This window comes from Sus scrofa, chromosome 1, assembly GCF_054392235.1.
Source record: "Sus scrofa isolate SSC_HxYL_T2T_F1_AM1 chromosome 1, Sscrofa_HxYL_maternal_Yorkshire_Landrace_v2.0, whole genome shotgun sequence".
Classification (NCBI taxonomy): domain Eukaryota; kingdom Metazoa; phylum Chordata; class Mammalia; order Artiodactyla; family Suidae; genus Sus; species Sus scrofa.
In genome coordinates this window covers 64,447,725-64,468,864 of record NC_139383.1, presented here as the reverse complement: position 1 = coordinate 64,468,864, position 21,140 = coordinate 64,447,725, and the positions used below count along the sequence as shown (strand labels likewise).

Below are 21,140 nucleotides of genomic sequence, written 5' to 3'. Positions count from 1 at the left end.
ACCGTAAGAATAATCTGAAAGACTGTGATTTAGTTTAAAATAATTCATATTAGCTTTCAAGTGTGTCTCTGTCTTGCCCTAGCTCCTTTCAGAACTTTTCTTATTGTGCTTGGTTAATATTAAAATTAATTACAATCAATACTAAAATAATGCCAACTCCATTTGTTAGCAATAGTCTTTTGTGAATTATATTGTGAATGCCTGGATAATTAAAATGGACCTTTTTTCAATATTTATCTGTGTTTTGTTAGAATTTGAAACATCAGAAAATCATCACCTCCTTCTATTTTTATGGCCTGCTCTGTATGAAGGAGGTCAGGAAAGTGTTTATTACAACACTAAAGATATTTATGCTTCAAATCTTGTGTCTCACAATACTATGTTTTCTCCTTTCAAAAAGAAATCTTTTTCTGTGTCTGTTCTGTAACAACAGAGTTCATTCTTCTTTAGGAAGTCAGTAATTTGAATATCTTTGTTCACAAAAACCATGTTGCTAACCAAAAATAGGAACTGGATAAAGGGAAATGAGAAGGATTTCCTTAGAAGTTTTAATACAGAATTCAAGTTTTTTGGTTTTTTTTTTTTCTCTGTGGCTAAAACCTTATATCTGTTCCCTTTGATCTTGTGAACATATGAATAATCCTGATTTGGGCTGTCTGAAACCTTTTATCTTTGTTGTGGAAGATAAAGGAGAATGTGAAAATGTGTAAATATGGATGATGTAGAATATAGTGAAAGCGATAGTAGCAATTCCGGCATTTTAATTTTAGAGGAAAATATAAGTGAGAATTTAATATGAATTTAGCATAGTCAAATGTAGATTAACACATATTTCAGGATTTAGGCTTATAATTTATTAGTTGCTATAGATTTTTGCCAAGTTAAATGTATGATTTCAGAAGTGTATCTTTATTTTACAAAGTATGTGATAGTCTTATCAGAAACTGCAAAATCATTTGGATTGGTGATATGTAGACCGAGAACAGAATTCTTCATATGAAGAGTTGAGGGCTTTCTTTGTTTTATTACATGGTTGATTTTTGATTTAGTGGCAGATCAATACTGTATTCTTTCCCTTTGTGTAGATCTGAGAGACTGGAAATAGAGTATACGCTACAATGTTGCCCATTTATTCAACACAAATTAGGAACAGATAACTTACTGTCTTCTCCATATACAAGGTTTAGAACAAAATAGAGAAAGAAATGAAAACTTTTGAGAGTTGGATTTGTTTTAGGTGTGTCCGAGTTGGGATATCACGTCCACTGGAGGAAAGAGTTAACTGGGGAAACTTGTGCTTTGTTTACCTTGCCAGTTCCTCCCTGGGGATGCCTCTGCTTGTTCATTTGCAAGGTGGCTAGTGGAAGGTGCAAACTATTGACAAAACCACTCCAGAGTCATAGCTGGGGCCTTAATCTGAGGTCTTAATTGTAGCTCAGTAATTTCTGAGAAAGCAGGATTGATCTATAAGTAGTATCTTCAACTTTTGCTTTTCTCATTCTTCATGTGTCTAATTTTTCTGTTTCCATGCCTTTCCCTTTGATCATCCTTCTCTCCTGGGATCATTCTTCCACTTTGGTCTTTGTAGTTCAGATTCTATCCATGATGCCTCAATGACCAGCCCAAGAAGATCTGCTCTCCGTGACTGCTTCATCTGTCCTTCTCATGACATTTTTTGTAGCTTGCCATTTATTATAATTATCTGTGTACTCGATATGCCCCTACTAAAATTTAAACTTACTTATTTTAAGTTAGTGGCCATATTTTTGGAACTTTTTATTCCCATCATGTTGTATTTTGAACAAATAAGATCATTTATCAAGTGGATATCAGGCACTGGATTGGGAGTAAAGTGGTTAAAGAACTTCTCCAGTGTAGGAGATGGCATATACTGAATAAATTTTCTAGAACTTAATAATTTAATAAACCTAGCTAATTTTAGTATAAAATCTATTTTGTGATGTTACTAAATGAACAATGTTACTTTCCAACTATAAATCTATCTAAAATATATATTGTAATGATCTCAATTCTCTTTTTTAAAGGCAAAATATATAGACAGAGCAGAAAATAAGTAAATACAGAAGAACTTGTATAGTGTGGCTGTCTTGCAACTGTGGGAGAATATACCCCACAGTTTTTCCATATTTTTAGCTTCATCAGTAAATAAGTTATCGTTTATAACCAGGAAAAATACTTAGTTTCCCACAAAGCTACTCTGTATATTTAAGCCATTCCCAAGGTTTTTAACTTAAAAATTTCATTCTCTTTGCATTTTTAATTCCACACAATGTTCTTTACTGAAACTTTAAAAGTAGGGGCTTGATATAGCAGTAAAATAAATGTATCATCTCTACCTTCTATGAATTCATAAAACTGAAGGTCTTCAGCAAAATATTTTTAACCATTGCAGAAGATGAAATACAAGGGTAGATGATGCATTTTTGGTTAGAAGGTCCTTGCTCTTTATAAGTTAATACCTGTGTGACACTTAAGAGTGATATGAATCATTTCAAATGTTGGTGGTGATGGCAGTTCCTCTTACTGGTATATTAATGTTGCTTAGAATGTGAGTTCTTCTTACACTGCTGTCATTCTCAAGTTTTTCACCTACTAGAAAAATGAGAAGCAAGCCAGCATTATTTAAAATATTGCTAAGTGAGCATTGTGTTTCTTTATGATTGATTATTGTATTTCCTTTTATAACAGAAGATTAATGTTGCTGTTTGTTGTTCTTAGAAGTGATTATTGGTTGTTTTTTTTAACATCTATATATTCTTCTAGAAGCATATTGTGTTTTCCTTCAGAGCTTGAATTTTAAACTTTTTGTTTTATGGAAATGACTTTGAATTTTATCATCTTTTTTGCTATTCTAAGATTGAATAAAATATAAAAGTTTATGCAGCACATGCACCACTACTACTTGGACAAATGCTTAGTGATCTTTTAAATTCATTTTTTTTCAGTGAAGATTTCAGTAGCAGTAATAGACTCTAAAAAGAAGAATATATCTTCTCTTAATTACTTTATTGAACAAAGGGTGCTCATTTGTTGACTATCATTAAATGTAGTCTCCCATCATTAAGGAAATTTACAGACCCCCATCATTAAGGAAATCATAATATATTTCATGTAGTAAAGAGATCTGTTCCTCTTCTTTTAAAATCACAATTTAAATTCACCGTTCATGTTAAATAACTGAAAGTTATAAAAACTTAGTTTCAAGGAGGTTAAGTGACTGTTTCAAGATGTTACAGCTAATCTTTTTACGTACTATAGCAATTAAATTTAGTTATACCTCTTGTTGCAAACTGGGTTGTGCCAGTCTGTAAGTTAAATGCAAGATAAAAATATAAAGAAATAAGGGTATCAAGAAAATATGGAATAGTAACATGATGAAGCCTATGGAAAAGTAAATGTATATTTAGGAGCATAATGTATGATCTTATGGTGTTCTTAAAGTTGGACTGTAAATTTGCCTCTGAGTTTCCTAGCAGCCAGAGCAACGAGGGATATCTGCTTAATTGCAATATTCAATTTATATATTCACATAATGTATAACTACACACTATGTATATTTGTATTAAATGCCAGTTGCTCAGGCAGTGTATGTTCTTTTTGGCCCAGAACTCTGAGAGAGTTGTCTCTTTAGTGAAATTCTTAGCATAAGTCTTTTCACTCTTAATATATGTTTCTTCCTATTGCCAACTTTTACTTGGTTCTATGTGTTTTAAATATAAAATTTTTAGAAGAATAATAGAAGTTTCTGGTTAGAAGATAACTGTACTTTCTGTGTCTGCTCTTCTTTGTTAGGAGTTCTTGTTAAATCATGGGCACAAATTTTTGCCACCTCTAAAGCCCAAAAATTACTATTCCGGATCATAGACTGTTTACTGCTGCCACATACAGTGTTACAGCAAGAGAAGGAGCTACCTGCACCTATGTTGACTGCGATTCAGAAGAGTCTTCCTTTGTATCTCCAGGTACAGTAAGTGTGGCTGCTTAAAGTTTAAAAAAATAGGAAAGAGAGAAAGAAAAATTTGTCACTTGACTTTAAACCACTTTACTGACTGCAGGTTTCAAAGTGGTACATTGTAATCCTGATGTACATGTGTGATGTTGCACTTCCCTTGAACAGGCTTAAAATCCCTTTTGTGCTGAGTTCTGTAAACAAAGGTGGAAGAGGCAAAGTCTCCACCTTCAAGAAGCTTAAAGTTGCAAGCATAGACACAGCAGTGTGCTCAGTATTTTCCTTAGAGGCCTTAGCTGTCTGTTAGCCGTTCTGGGATGAGGAGATGCAAGAGAAGATACTGTAGTAAAGGATGTTAGGTGTCAGAGAGCAGAGTGGGTAGGAGTTGAAGGAGAGTCCTGTCAGAGGGAACAGCATGTGGAGGACATGAGCTACAAGAAAATATGATGTTCTCTTCCAGCTGGAGACGCATCAGGAGGAAGCGCGTAATGAAGGGCTTTGGGTGCCGTGCTCAGAAGATTGGACTTATTCTTGTACATGGGGACTGTTGATGGCTTTGACACAGAGAAGTGGGGTCGCATGTCATATTTACATTTTAGAAAGGTGATTCTGGTGGCATCATTGAAGTTGGTGTGGAAGATGGATTAGAGACTTGGAAGGCAATAAGTTGTTCATTATTTGAGGGTTTTGAACTAAGGCAGTGGTTATAGAGGCACACAGCAGATTTCAGAAACATTTAGGATCTCCAGTCACAAAGTCTTGCTGAGTGACCATTGTAGAACAACAGAAAGAAATAGAATACTCCCTAGATTCCATGGTGGCTGTTTATGTCAGTAGTAGTTCTACTAACCAAAATGGAAAATTCTCGAGACATAGGAATGAAATTAAGAATTGATTTCTGGAGTTCCCGTCGTGGCGCAGTGGTTAACCAATTCGACTAGGAACCATGAGGTTGCGGGTTCGGTCCCTGCCCTTGCTCAGTGGGTTAACGATCCAGCATTGCTGTGAGCTGTGGTGTAGGTTGCAGACGCGGCTCGGATCCTGCATTGCTGTGGCTCTGGCGTAGGCCAGTGGCTACAGCTCCGATTAGACCCCTAGCCTGGGAACCTCCATATGCCACGGGAGCGGACCAAAGAAATAGCAAAAAGACAAAAATAATAATAATAATAATAATTGATTTCTGAGCAGCTTCGATGTGAGATGCTGTGGAATATCTAGGTAATGATGTCCAGTAGGTACTTGGAAACACTGATCTGTCATGAAGGGGAAAGGATGGGGCTAGAGATACACTTCATTATTTGTTAGTACCTGATACTGAAGATATGGGCTTCTTACCTTGGTATCCAGCAAAGGAAATTGAGGAGGAAGAGGAGAATGGATTTTGATTAGGTAATAAGCAGTCTCTTACACAGATGGATTTTTAAAATAGATTTTCACAATTTCCAATAAATTTTAAGTTGGCTCTTTAAACGCTAAGTTAGTAGCATTTAAAACAAAGTTTAGTGTGTCCATTATCAGAAAGGTAAAGCTTGGGCTACCAGTCCCACAGAGGGGAAGATGGGTGGAGGGGACTTATGGGCAGCAGGCGAGTGTGGAGTGCTCGCCCTGTGTGACCCTCTGAAACCAAAATAGTCCACTTAATAAGAATTCGTATAAACTTCCTTAGTTGAAAAATCCAGTGAAGTATCCATTTGACAGAACTGGTTTGGAACTCTTTTATTTCTTAAGGGTATAAACTCTCCTCTTCAGAATTTTTAAAAAATATCCATTTATTACTTTATCTTCTGACTTAACATGCTTTTTCTCAAACAGAGCATTGAAGAAACGTGTGGGGGGGTGGCTTTTTTTTTTTCCCAATTGTTGTTTAAGAGTTTTGTTTTGTTTTTCTTCTTTTTAGGGCCGCACCTGTGGCATATGGAAGGTCCCATGCTGGGGGACAAATCGGAGCTGCAGCTGCTGGCCTACACCACAGCCACAGCAATGCTGGATCCAAGCCATGTCTGTGACCTACACCACAGCTCACTGACAACACCGAACCCTTTAACCCACTGAGCAAGGGCAGGGATCGAACCCACATCCTCATGGATATTAGTCAGGTTCTTAACCCACTGAGGCATGACAGGAACTCCCTTAAGTGCTTGTGTTTTAACAACTCTGTGCTATTCTTAATTAGAAATAAACTTTCAAAATTTCTTATTGGGTAAATACCATTTACAGCTAAAGTGAAAATATGTCTATCATTTCTGATTATTTCTCTGGGAAAATACATTGCAAACCACAAATTTACCAAATTATAAATGAACTTTTAGAGCATAGTTTGTTGCTCGATTGGTGATTATTTAGCAGTACGCAATATTTAGCGGTATTGGTAGAAGAAATCTATTTCTCAAGTTGTTCGTTTGTAAGTATAAAATGTGAAAATATGTTAACTTCTATACAAATGGAAGGGATTAAATCAGTACACATCTAGCAAGACATTGTGAATTCTGTGTGACCTTGGTCAAGCTTTTAACTTCAGTAAGCCTCAATTTCTCCAGCTGTAAAATTGGAGTTACAATAATACTAATTGATGAGAGTTGAGAAACTTTAATGAAATAATGAATATAATGCATGTGGCACAGTGCTTGACATATAAAACCTGAAAATAAATTGTCATTATTTTGAGTCTTCTGCATTTCTCTTCTTTGGTTATTTTTAAAAATTTTATCACGTTTCTTAACATTGAAGATTTTTAGCATGAATTTTATAGTCTTATTCTGACAACATGACCAGTACCGTAAGTTTAAAAAGAGCTAAATGTATTTTATAACATATATCTGTGGTCAATAGTATGTTGGATGAGGGGCAGAAGGGAGCTTGCTCTGTCTTCTTTTCTTCTCCCTTGCCTTCTCGGGCTGTGCCCTGAACACGCATATGCTTGCTTAGGTATACCAAGCTCAGCTGCTCCCTGAGCTTCATACAGACACTACCTGTTGATGATGGAAGGTGTCCTTGTTGATTGGGATATGTTATAAATCCTGATATTAGTATTAATGCTGGGGGCAAAATTAGTTACTTTCTACATTTTTTTTTAAATTTTACTTTTTAATGTTTCTCTCTTTTTTCTTTTGTAGGGCATGTGTGTCGTGTGTTGTCAGTCTCAAAATCCGAATACATATTTGAGCCAATTGCTAGGGAATGTTATTGAGCTCTATATTGGGCGGTTTCTTCCAACTTCACCACATGGTTTAGGTGTTGGACAACATCCTGTTCTGTTGGCATTGAGAAACTCAGCCACTGTTCCACTGATGTCATCTCTAAAGAAATGTATTCTCCAAGTCATAAGGTACATATAAATATTAACAATTAGTGGTACTTAACTTTATTATTCTCTATTATAAAGTAACAAAGCATCTCAAAAGTATTGACAACTCTTAGGATACTGGTGATTTAAAAACATTTTTTTCCTGAGAAGCATTGTCTGAGAATTCGTCAAAATGACTTGGGAGCCAAACACAATGCTTTTTAAATTGCTTGTTTCTGAAGTTCCTGTTGTGGCTTAGTGGAAACGAATCTGACTAGTATCCATGAGGACGCAGATTCAATCCCTGGCCTCGCTCAGTGAGATAAGGATCTGGCGTTGTCATGAACTGTGGTGTAGGTCGCATACGTGACTTGGATCTGGTGTGGCTCTGGTTGTTGCATAGGCTGGTGGCTACAGCTCCAGTTCAACCCCTAGCCTGGGAACCTCCATATGCTGTGGGTGCAGCCCTTAAAAAAAACAGGCAAATTGCTTGTTTCTCTATGTAGCTGTTATTTGTCTTATATATGTCCTAAAGATATATAGAAATAGCTATATAGGTGAATATATGTGTATGTATATATATTTAGTTTTTATCAGATAAATAGTAATTATATTTTGCACTGTACAAAATGTAGTAATTAAATTTTATAAGAGATAGTTAAGTAAAAAGATGGATGCTAATATTTATGAAAAAGTAAGCACTATAAAGTCTTATTTTGTAAGTCTTCTCTCTGTCTTAATAACTCACTTTTATCATTAGGCAGAAAAATCAGTGAAACTTTTTAGGTTTTTTAGTCAACTCCCTATCTTTGAATTGCAACATTAGAAGTTATTTCTTTGTCTTCATAGAGTATTTAGCTTCATATAAAAGTAGTTTTTAAACTTTAAAATGCTATGGTGATATATATTATTCTAATCTAGTTTTTTCTTCTGTGTTTTTTAGTGATCTGATAGCTTAATGACTTGATATTACACATCACCTCACATTATAGAATTCCATGTTCTTAGGCTTTAACCTGGCACACCATGTACCCAATAAATGTTTATTCTAGGTATTGGAAATTCAGTATTAAACAAAACAGAAAAAAAACTCTTTCCTTCAAAGAATGAATCTTCTAATGTGCAATATTTGTTGGAAGTCATTGTAGGGAGTAGAAATGATCAAGGCATAGTTCTGCCCTTAAAAGCTATATAATCTTTAGTGACTTTTATGCCTTATTTTGACAAATTATTATTGCTTTGCAATTATATTTAGATGTCTAGCTTAAATTTAGCTATATTTGACAATTATTCATATTGTCTAGACTTTTTAGAAATGAGCAATTTCCGCTTTGATTTATTCACGTTAAAAAGGTATTCTGAATACCTGTTATGAGTTGAGACCTGTTCTAAGAGGTAAAGATACAAAAAAGAATCAGATAAATTATCTCTGTGACCTCTGTTGAATTCGAATACTAAAAGTTGTCCTGCTTTAAGAGAAGATATTAAAACCCAATTTACCTCCATGATTCTTCTACTTCTTAAGGGAAGGAAGGAAGTAGGCTGGAATGAGAAGATGATTCCTAGTATAAGTCCTTTTATTGATTTGGAAAAATAAGACCCCCTTCCAAATCTCTAAGTCAATAAATGTGAGGAGAAATATATTTATGCAAATTTGACATTAGGGAAAATGTTTCATCATTGACCGTCTGATAGAGGAGATCAAACATACATTAGAAAAGAAAAAAATTAACAATTAGATTTTCATTGGATTTCAGTTACACTTATTTTAAAACCAGGTTACTTTATATTTAGCTTTTATCTGTATTCTGCTTTGGTTCTTATAATGCAGAGAAAGGATGTGCAGTCATTGCTTCAAAAATCTTTTTTTTTTTTTTTTTTTCTTTTGTCCTTTTTAAGGCTGCACCCACGGCATATGGAAGTTCCCAGGCTAGGGGTCTAATCGGAGCTGTTGCTGCCAGCCAACGCCAGAGCCACAGCAACGCCAGATCTGAGCTGTGTCTGCAACCTACACCAACCACAGCTCACGGCAATGCCAGATCCTTTAACCCACTGAGCGAGGCCAGGGATCAAACCCACAACCTCATGGTTCCTAGTCAGATTCATTTCCGCTGCACCACAATGGGAACTCCCAAAAATCTTATGTTTAAAGAATACATGGTAAAATATACATACTTTTTTTAAAAAATTGTGCTTTACTAACTTGGGAGATAAAATAGGCCAGTATCTTTAAAGTATATGACATTTGATTCTGCTCTCTTGAAACTTTAAAGAGAAGGAAAAACAAAACTGTGCTTCGTTTCAGGAAGTCCTACTTTGACTTTAAAGGGTCCTTGCTCCCTCCTCGCTTAGCATCCGTTCTGGCCTTCATCCTCCAACTTGTTAAGGAAACTAACATCGATGTGTCTGAGATTGAACTCCTCCTCCCTGGAGTGTTAAAATGCCTGGTGTTGGTCAGTGAACCTCAAGGTTAGTTCATTTATGAGTGTGTGTTTGTTATACTATTATGTGCGCAAATTAAGAGAGTACTCTTTCAGTTAAATTAACATTAACAAAGACATATGGTTGTTTTATATCAGTTTGATTATATCGTGTAAATATCAAACTCCAGCCAATAGCTGAGGTTGGGCATGATAAAATTGTTAAAAACTGACATGTTTCGGTCTAGTTTGTGGGGTTCCTCCCCCCCGACAAATAGTTTATTTAAATTTATTTAATTTTTATTTAATCTCTTGAGTATTAAATGCGGCTTATTAAATATCAAGTGGTGAGGAGTCAGCACTTTATCCTATTCAGGTTTCTGCTAGCATATTTAAGCTGATCTCTGGAAAACTTGTAAGGATCCATCAATTCTTTTGTTTTCAGTATTAGCGACCTTACTGCCAGTGATCACTTTAAAATATTATTTATTTAATCCCCACTGTCTGTAGCATGCTTTAATAAGCTTATTGAGAATATGCAAAATAGTAGCCAGAGTTCTATTTTGAAGGGGTTTTTAGTGTAAATAGAGTGGTGTGAGTATGTGTGTGTGTGTGTTTATCATTAGAATGATTGTCTGGGGCAGGCTTCTCAAATGCTTCTGCCTGAGTGCTTCTTACTGCTGTGATAACTGAGTACAGTATATAGCCTAAAGAATATGAGAGCTGCACACAAAGTGGTAGCTGAAATCTCAAAGAGCTCTTTGAAATGTTCTGCTTTATCTCAAAAATGTATGCATATTTTGTTTTAATCCATATTTATTTCAGTATTTAAAGTGTTCCTCTCTGCTTCTAAGCTTGGTCTTGTGAAAAATGTTGTATTATCTTAATGTAAAATACCCTTACTTGATAGTAATTCGTCTTCAGTGAATAATATCCAGAGATAGACCCTAGATTCTACATTACAAATTTTACCCTCTTTGAAAACTTTCATATGCTTTTAATCTCCTGAAAGTCTGTTGTACTGTACAATATAAAACTTGAGACAGAGCAGACAGTATAGCATTTTAGTTAGCCCCTTGTTTCAGTGATAAGAATATTTATCATTAAGGAGATCAGGATTTGAAAGGTTAATTTTGCTGCTCATTTCTAGCTAGTAGTGTATCACATGTTCAAAATTGAAGGCATATAGAATTCTCTATCTCCACATTGCTGTCTTTGGATGCTGAAAGAGCAGCATTAAACACAGATATGGGTGACTGACTGACTTAAAGAAAATTTTCTGACTCTCCCTGTAATCTGAGCATTTAGAAGAACAATTTGTAAAACTGTACAATGAAAGTTACTAAATGACTCAGCAGTTCCATTCCTAGATATATGCCCAAGAGTATTTTAAATATATATCCACTCAAAAATCTGTGCACAGTAGCTTCAGGAGTTCTACTTCCAGCATGACAATGTGAGGAGCTCTACAGTCCTGCTCCCCAGAGGAAAAAAAAAAAAAAAAAAACTGGTGAAAATTATTTACAAGAAAGCACTTAAATTCTCTAGAAATGGCCCTAAGAGTATACAACAAATGGAAAAACATTTATTTAAGAAAATCTATTAAAACTTGGTAGTAACAACAAGTCCTTGATATTTGAACCAAGATTACTCCTTTCTTTCTTCCCAACTCAGTAAAGATGGAAACTGTGCTTTAGATTGGTAAATTGAAGCACATAGGGCTCCCTCTCCCAGTGGGAGGGCTATCATCCTGTGAGAGGCAGAATGTCAATATTGCTCATCCTGCATCCTAGCTACTTGATGCTGAGGTTATATTCCAGGGTAGTGTGGGTGATGGGGCCTTCATTCTTCCACTCAGCCCCCACTCATGGTATGGGCACACTACACTGAGTATGGTACCACTGAGAATATTGGGCCATTGATTGTCCTTGTCACAACTTAGATGTAGCGATTCTATGCCAAAAAAAGCAAGCCAAGAGGACCTGCAGCTAAGATTGTTCCTTCTACAAGCATTGAGTACCTAAAGTGGGTATATCATTCAGAAAATAGTGGATACCATCATCCCTGTCCCCAGCATCAGAGCTATACATCTAAGTTTTGCCTGGGAGCAGGAGGTGGTGGGAGGAAAGCCATAGAACAGAGGACATGGAACAGTTTCCGAAGAATCTAACTTCATTTGCAACAAAGTGTGAAAAAGTTCACGCCTCAGGGTCCTGTCAAAAACTTTGGAGTTTGTGGTTGAAATGCATTAGGTAGAAGAATGATAGATTTATTAGAGGTATAAACTAATCTGTATATCAGCTAGTTTAGTGAGAGAATGGGTGAAAGAGACAGCTGGAATGAGCCCTTAGGTCAGAACAAATCTCAACCTCAAAGTCATCCTTTTAAAAACGCCTGATTTGATTAAATCATGCATTTTTCACATCTGTGAAAAAAAGAAGTCAACAGAAACTGCCAATGAGAGCAGTCAGGATTTAGTAGACAAAGACTTCAAAGTTGCCATTATAAAATGTTCAAAAAATTCAAGGAAAGCATGATTAACAAAAGAAAGAAAGGCCCAGAGCAACAGAAATAAAAGCGAAAATAAACCAATGGGACCTAATCAAACTGACAAGCTTTGGCACAGCAAAGGAAACCATTAAAAAAAAAAAAAAAAAGACAACTTACAGAATGGGAGAAAATAGTTTCAAATGCTGTAACAGACAGGGCTTAATCTCTAAGATATACAAACAACTGGTACAACTCAACAGCAAAGAAGCCAACAACCCAATGGAAAAATGGGCAAAAGTCCTGAATAGACATTTCTCCAAAGAAGATATACAGATGTCCAACAAGCACATGAAAAAATGCTCAATACCCCTGATTATTAGAGAAATGCAAATCAAAACTGCCGTAAGATACCACTTCATACCAGTTGGAATGGCCATCATTAATAAGTCCACAAATAACAAATGCTGGAGGGGGTGTGGAGAAAAAGGAACCCTCTTGCACTGCTGATGGGAATATAAATTGGTACAACCACTATGGAAAACTGTATGGAGGTACCTTAGAAAACTAGACAGAGAACTACCATATGACCCAGTAATCCCACTCTTGGGCATACATCCAGACAAAACTTTCCTTAAAAAAGACACATGCACCAGCATGTTCATGGCAGCACTATTCACAATAGCCAAGACATGGAAACAACCCAAATGTCCATCAACAGATGATTAGATTTGGAAGATGTGATATATATACACAATGGAATACTATTCAGCCATCAAAAAGAACAAAATAATGTCATTTGCAGCAACATGGATGGAACTAGAGACTGTCATCCTGAATGAAGTAAGTCAGAAAGAGAAAGACAAATACCATATCATGTCACTTATATCTGGAATCTAATATATGGCAGAAATGAACCTTTCCACAGAAAAGAAAATCATGGACTTGGAGAATAGACTTGTGGTTGCCAGGGGGGAGGGAGTGGGATGGATTGGGAATTTGGGGTTGATAGATGCAAACTATTGCCTTTGGAATGGATAGGCAATGAGATCCTACTGTGTAGCACTGGGAACTATGTCTGGTCACTTATGATGGAGCATGATAATGTGAGAAAAAAGAATGTATACATGTATGTGTGGCTGGATCACCTTGCTGTACAGTAGAAAATTGACAGAACACTGTAAACCAGCTATAATGGAAAAAATAAAAATCATAAATTAATAGATAAAAAGCCAAAAAAACCCCAAACAAACAAAAAAGGTATGATGACAATGTTGCATCAGAGAATATCAGTAGAGACACAAACTATTTTTAAAAAAGAGCCAAGTGGAAATTCTGTTTGACCCCTGGCCCAGGAACTTCCATATGCTGCAGGCACAGCCAGGAAAAAAAAAAAAAAGCACAGGAGTCAGGTTACACAGGATGCAAAGGAGCCGTGAAACCTTAGGCAAATTATTTAACCTTTTTGATCCTTATTTCCTTTGACAAACTAATCTGTGCTTTTAGGAAGGGCAAATGAGAAAGTGGTTAAGAGTGCAGCTTGTTGGCTACAAAGCCCTGCACAAATGTGTACTGTTCATAACGTCTCTCAGTTACTCTCTGCTCCAACAGGCTAGGCCCTCAGTACTTAAAGCGAGGTCTCGGATCCACAGGGTGAGCATCACCTGGAGGTTTGTGAGAAATGCAGAGTCTTGGGCCCCATCCACCTCAGACCTACTAAATCAGAATCTGCATTTTACCAAGATCCCTGGAGGGGACTTTTTTTTTTTTTTTTTTTTTTTTTGTTTTCCTTTTAGGGCCACATCCATGGCATATGGAAGTTCCCAGGCTAGGGGTCGAATCACAGCTGCAGCTGCCAGCCTACACCACAGCTCATGGCAACACCAGATCCTTAACCCACTGAGCTAGGCCAGGGATCAAATCAGCATGCTCTTGGATCCTAGTCAGATTCATTAACCACTTAGCTGGGAACTCCAGGACTGAATTTTTGTTTGAGGAGCAGAGTTTGGCCACCACCTGGTGGCAATGTATGTTAATTGCAAATTGAAGTACAATAACTAAACTGAAAAAAATCAATTTTAATTTGAATTGGCAGAAGAATTAGCAAACTTGAAGATAGATTTTTATGGATTATGCATTTCAGAAAACAATGAAGAAAATGACAGAACTTTATAGAGAAATGCAGGATATTATTAAGCACACCATCCAAAATGTAATTAGTATACCAGGAGAGGACAGAAAGGAACAGAAAAAGAATTAAAGAAATAATGGCTGAAAATTTTCCAAATTTATGGCCTAATACTAATCTATACATTCAAAAAGCTTAACTAATTCCAAGTAGAATAAACTCAAATGAAATAGATGCATCATAGTAAAAATGTTGAAAATCAAAACCAAGAAGAAAATCTTCAAAGCAACAAGAGAAAAACAACTTCACTTTCAAAAGAACCATGGTAAGATTAACAGCTGACTTTTCAGCAAAATCAGTGGAAACCAGAAGGCAGTGGGATAATGCTCTGAATGATCGAAGGAAAACACTGTCAACCAAGAATCTTGTATTCAATAAAGCGACCTTTCAAAAATGAAAGTGAACTAAATATCTTTCCAGATTTAAAAAATGAAGGAATGTATTGCTAGCAAACCTTTATAAAAATTGCTAAAGGAAGTTCTTTAGAATAAAAGTTGAATGACCTCAGACAGTGACTTAAATCCACATGAAAAAGAACACTAAAGGTAATTATGTACAGTTGACTCTTGAACAGCATGGATTCAAATTAATATTTTCATGTAACTGATTTTAAAAATAACTATATAAAAATTATGTTTATAATATATTGGGGGGCCAAAACATAAAGTAAAATTCATAACAACATATTGCTGGATTTTAAAATTTGTTGATGTGATATGTATAAGAACAATACCACAGAGAGGGGGAAGGGGGTAGAGCTATATAGGAGTAATGTTTCTATATTTCAATGGAATTAAGTTCATAAATCTGAAGCTTTGAAAAGTTAAGATGTATGTGGTAAACCCAGAGTGACTGCTAAGGAAATAATTCAAAACTAATGGAAAATCATTAAGGTAATTAAAATGCTGCATTTTAAACCATTCACTTAATGCAAAAAGAAAAGTAATGAGAGGAACAAAAAGAAGACATTTAGAAAACTAAAAGTAAAATAGCTGATGTAAATCCAACTATATTATTAGAACATTAATTGTGATTAAATTGAACAATCTAATCAAAAGATTATCAGTTTTTTTTTAAGGTCTAACTATACTCTATTTGCAGGAAACACTTTTGATTCAAAGATTGAAAGTTAAAGGATAAGAAAGGTTATATCTTGCAAATTGTAACCACAGAAAGCTGGAGTAGCTATACTAATATCATACCCAAAAAAAGACATTAGGCAAAAAAAAAAAAAAAAAAAATCAGATTAAAGGGAAACATTTAAAGTGACAAAAGGGCTAGTCATTCAGGAAGATTTAATAATTATAAACATACATGAACCTAACAACAAGCAGCAAATTACAAGAAAGAAAAACTAAGAGAAATGAGACAAATAGACAATTCATAATAGTAGTTGGAGACTTTTTGGTTTCCACTTCACATTTAAAGAGCTTGAAAGTTATCACTTTCATGATGGAAGTCATAACAAAAAAAAATATGGACTGAAAACAGCTCTTCTTAGATACATCAGAAAATTGAGGTGATAGGGCAAACTGTTGCCCTCAAAACTGAGTATACAACAGTTTGTCAAAGAGTTTCAGTTTAAATATCCTACCAACATCAGCTTCATCAGAAGGCTTCTACTCCTGGTAAGCAGCGATTCTCTGTATCCACCACTTTCTCTAGTTTTAACTATTCAAATAGGTCATTCTTTGGTCAAAATAATAGAACAATGTATTTGATGATTATATTTTATGAATAAATGAGATATTAAGACATCAATGTTATAAGGGATAGGAAAAAGGAATTGGGAATACTCTCTTTAAAGTACCTGTACTACCCATGAAGGAATACAGTGTATTTGAAAGTAGACTCAGTTTAGTTGTAAATATATACTATAAACTCTGGGGCAACCTCCAAGAATTATTTACAAAGATATAAACCTGTTGTGCTAAGAGAGGAGGGAAAATGGAATCATAGAAAATGCTGAATTAAAACTTTCCAAAGCTCCCACTGTGACTCAGTGGCTTAAGGATCTGACTGCAATGACTTGAGTCACTGCAGAGGCTCGGGCCAGCTCTGTCCAGTGCATTAAAGGACCCAGTATTGCTGTAGCTGCAGCGTAGGTTGCAGCTGTGGTTTGGATTCAGTCCCTGGCCTGGGAACTTCTTTATGCCACAGATGTGGCTGAAAAAGAAAAAAAAAATTCAGAGAAGGCAGGAAAAGAGTAAAAGATTAAAAAAAAAAAAAAAAAACACAGAACAAGAGAAGGGAATAGAAAAATTACTTGCTTTAATAATTATTGATGTGAGTAGTCTAAACCAATTAAAAGATAAGAGACAGAGTGGATAAACATGGTCAAATTATATGTTGCCTAAAGAAACCCACTTTTAATATAAAAACTCAAATGGAGTAAAAGTAAAAGGGTTGAGAAAAATATTCAGTGCTAACAATTCAAAGCTGCGTAGCTATATTAATTTCAGACAAAGCAGACTTAAGAACAAGAATATGAGGCATAAAGAGGGGCATTACATAATGATGAACTAAGAATAAAAGAATGTTGATTCAATCAGATGAAGGACATCTATGAAAATCATAGAGCTGATATCACACTTAATGATGAAGGATTAGATGCTTTCCCCTAAGATTAGGAACAAGACCAGGATGTCCACTTTTGCCATGTCTATTCAACATTGTACCGGAAGTTCTAGTCAGGGAAGAAAAAGAAATAAAGGCCATCTAGATTGAAAAGTAAAATTATCCCTATCCATGTTACAGAAAATCCTAAGGACCCCACTGAAAGCTATTAGAACTAATTAATAGGTTCAGCAAGGTTTTAGGGTACAAAATCAAGTTACAGAAATCAATTGTATTTCTATATACTTAAGTGAACATGTGGAAATTAAGTTGATTCTATTATAATAGCATCCAAAATAACAAATAGGAAAAAATGCAACAAAAGAGAAATACAAAACCTACCATATGAGAACTGCCAGTTGTTCTTGAGAGAAATTAGGTAGTATCTAAATAAATGGAAAAACACCTCATTTTTATGGATCGGAAGAGTTAATATTGTTAAGGTGATACTCTCCAAATTAATCTTCAGATTCAGTGCAACTCCTACCACATTGGAGCAAGCTTCTTTGTAGAAATTGATAGACTGATTCTGTAATTCATATAACAGTGCAAAGGACCCACAGTAGCCAAAACAATCTTAAGGAATAACAGAGTTGGAAGATAACACATTTCAATTTGAAAATTAGCATAAAACAATGGTAATTAAGGCAGTGTGGTACTGGCATGAAGATAGACATAGATCAGTGGGATGGAATTCAAAGTCCAGAAACAAACCCATGTGTCTATGGTCAACTGACTTTTTTTGACAGTGGTGCCAAAATGATTCATTGTGGTGGGGTTGGGGGACTAGTCTGTTCAAACAATTGTGCTGGTTCAAATGGATAGCCAAATGCAAAAGATCAAAACTTGCACCTTTATTTCACATTGTGTATAAAAATTAGCTCAAGGAGTTCCCATGTGGCACAGTGAATTAGGAATCCAGCAGTGTCACTGCAGCAGCTTGGGTTGCTGCTGTGGTGCTGGTTTGATCCCTTGCCCAGGAACTTCTGCATGCCGCAGGCTTGTCCAAAAAGAAAAAAAATTAACTCAAAACGGAGCATACCCCTAAATGTCAGAGCTAAACCTATAAAACTCTTGGAAAGAAGCATAGGAGTAAATCTTTATAACCTTAGATTTGGCAATAAATTATTAAACAGGACACCAAAATCAAAAGCCACAAAACAAAAGAGAAATAAATTGGACTTGATCAAAATTAAGACCTTCTGTGTTTCAAAGGACACTATAAAAAAGTGAAAAGACAACCTGCAGAATGGTCTCCAGAAAGCATTTGCATATCATTTATAACGAGGTTGTATCTAGAATATATGAACTATTAAAACTCAAAAAAATTTTTATTGTATTTTTTGTCTTTTGTCTTTATAGGGCTGCACCCATGACATATGGAGGTTCTCAAGATAGGGATCCAATCAGAGCTGCAACCACCGCCTACACCACAGCAGCAGCAACGCCTGGTCCTTAACCCACTGAGCAAGGCCAGGGATCTAACCCACAACCTCATTATTCTTTACCTTATTTAGTCAGATTCATTAACCACTGAGCCACAACGGGAACTCCTCAAAAAATATTTTAAATAGGCAAAGGATTTGAGCAGAGTTTTCTGCAAAAGATAGAGACAAATGGCTAATATGCACCTGAAAAAGTGTTTAACATCATCAGTCATCAGAGGAATGCGGATCAAAACCATAATGAGATACCACTTTGTGCTCACTACGTTGGCTATAATGAAAAATATAATAACAAGAACTGGCAAGACCATGGAAAAATTGGAATTCTTATGTACTGCTACTGGGGATGTAAAATGGTGTAGCCACTTGGGAAAGAGTCTGTTAGTTCCTCAAATGCTTAGACACAGAGTTACCATGTGACCTAGCAGTGCCACTCATAGGTATATACCCAAGAATAATGAAAGCATATGTCACACAGAAACTTGTACATTAATAGTTATAGCAGTATTATTCATAATAGCCAAAAGAGAGACTGCCTATCAACTGATGGATGGATTTTTTAAATGTAACACATCCATACAATAGAATATTATTTGGCCATAAGAAGGAGTAATGATACATGCTAGCAGGTATTGCTGAAAATATTGAAAAAATTCATGTAGGTGAAAGAAGTTAACAAAATGTCATATATAATTCCATTTATGAGATGTCCAGAGTAGTTAAATCTCAAAAGTAGAATAGTGGTTGCTTAGGGAATATCAGGGGATAGGGAGTCATAGGTAAAGTGTACAAGGTTTCTTTTCAAGGTAAAGAAAATTTTCTACAATCCCCTGTGGTGATGGTTGCACAGTTCCATGATTATATGAAAAACCATTGATTGTACATTTTAAATTAGTCAATGGTATAGTATATAAATTACATGACAGTAAAGCTATTATTTGAAAAAAAAAAAAAAAAGCCCAGTTTTTTAAAAAAGAATGCTCGGTTCAATTGAAGAAATAAACAAAGATAACAGATTTTTTTTTTTTTTAGAAACCATGTACACTAATGCTTGTTGCAGCATTATAGTAGCCCCCAAATGAAAACAACCATATGTCCATCAACTAATGAATGGACAAACAAGATGAAATGAATCCATACAGTGGGATAGTATTTGGTCACGAAAAGAAAATGAAATAGTAACATTCTATAACTTGTATGAACCTTAAAACATTATGCTAACGGAAAAGAATTCAGTCACATAAGACTACATGTTGTTGATTCCATTTTCATCAAATTCCCAGAATATGCAGTCCACAGAAGCAGAAAGAGATCAGTGGTTCTAGGGACTGGGAAAGGAAGAAAACGGGGAATGACTGCTAATGAGTCTAAAAGTTTTGGGGGGAAGTGATAAAAATGTTCTGAAATGAGATAGTGGTGATGTCTTTACAATTCTTCTGAATATGCTAGAAACAAATGAATTGTAGACTTTAAAAGATTGGTTTTTATATGCGAATTATACATCAATAAAGCCGTTATTTTTTTAAAAATATGATTATGACAATACTTTATGAAGACTATTTTTCATGTTCCAGTACTTTTCCACAGAAGAACTTTTGGGCTTCGTTTTTGGGGTATTTTTGGTTTGTTTTCAAGAAAATATCTTTAAGAAGAACCAGTTGTATTGGCTCTAGAATTACATCTAATATGAGAACTTCTTTGTTCAGTAAAGACTAGTTAGTATGCTTTATCTTACCCACTATCCTCATGCTATGGGAAAACATTATTTGCTACTTAATTTAAGTTGACCTGCATCACATGTTTTGTGCTCCTGCCATACTAGATTACAGTTTCTAATATTTTTCTTATTAAAGAAAGTAATGTTTTCCCAGCTACTTATATTTAATGTGCCAAAAACAGTATAACAGAAATGTATGAGCATTTGGAACATGGTGAGTGTTCTACATTCTTTCTTGATTTTTTTTCTCATTTTTATATACAGGTGCACAGTTTTAAAGTAGGGATTTGGTTAAATACTGAGGGAATATAAATGTTCTTTTTCTAACTTTACTGTCTTTCTAAAGGAAGATAGCATCACAAATAGTTGATTATGTTTCACTAATTTTAAATGGAGGTAAATTGTTGGTAGTTTCTAATTTGCTACATTTATATTTGTTAGGAAGTGGGAGGAATACGCTTATGAATTTAAAAATCAACCCACTTGTCTCTAAATCATCAGATTTTTGTTGTTTTTTTCTTTGTCTTTTTAGGGCTGAACACACAGCATTTAGAGGTTCCCATGCTAGGGGTCGAATTGGAGCTGTATCTGCTGGCCTACACCATAGCCACAGCAACGCCATATCTGAGCCATGTCTGCAGCCCAAACCACAGCTCACGGCAACGCCGGATCCTTAACCCACTGAGCAAGGCCAGGGATTGAACCTGCATCCTCATGGATGCTAGTCACATTCGTTTCTACTGAGCTGGGAGGAGAACTCCTCATCTGAATTATTAATGGTTATCTTTGTCAGTATGTAACAATGTTTGAAGGACTAGAATGATATAGTGTTTTGGAATATGGGCTCCTTTCTCAAAGACATAATCTTTACATGTGTTTTTTCAGTTACAGGATTGTAAAAAATAGAATCTTAAGCATTTTATATTTTCTAAAATGGAAGATTGGGAGACTTTACAACGAAACAAAAACTCACAACTATTTCATTTTGAAAAATAACAAAAAAGATTGTACATA

The 21,140-nt window shown here is 35.3% G+C and overlaps 1 protein-coding gene across 9 annotated transcripts in view; it reads left to right on the top strand.

The window, feature by feature from the left end:
• MMS22L (MMS22 like, DNA repair protein) overlaps positions 1-21,140 on the top strand; it is a 153,865-nt gene that overhangs the window by 126,241 nt on the left and 6,484 nt on the right. For all 9 annotated transcript variants that reach the window (XM_021073207.2, XM_021073193.2, XM_084960511.1 and 6 more), the window contains 3 exons: positions 3,814-3,983; positions 7,084-7,295; positions 9,559-9,722. In XM_021073207.2, the coding sequence (XP_020928866.2) occupies positions 3,814-3,983; positions 7,084-7,295; positions 9,559-9,722 (546 nt within the window). The remainder of the gene's footprint in view (positions 1-3,813; positions 3,984-7,083; positions 7,296-9,558; positions 9,723-21,140) is intronic.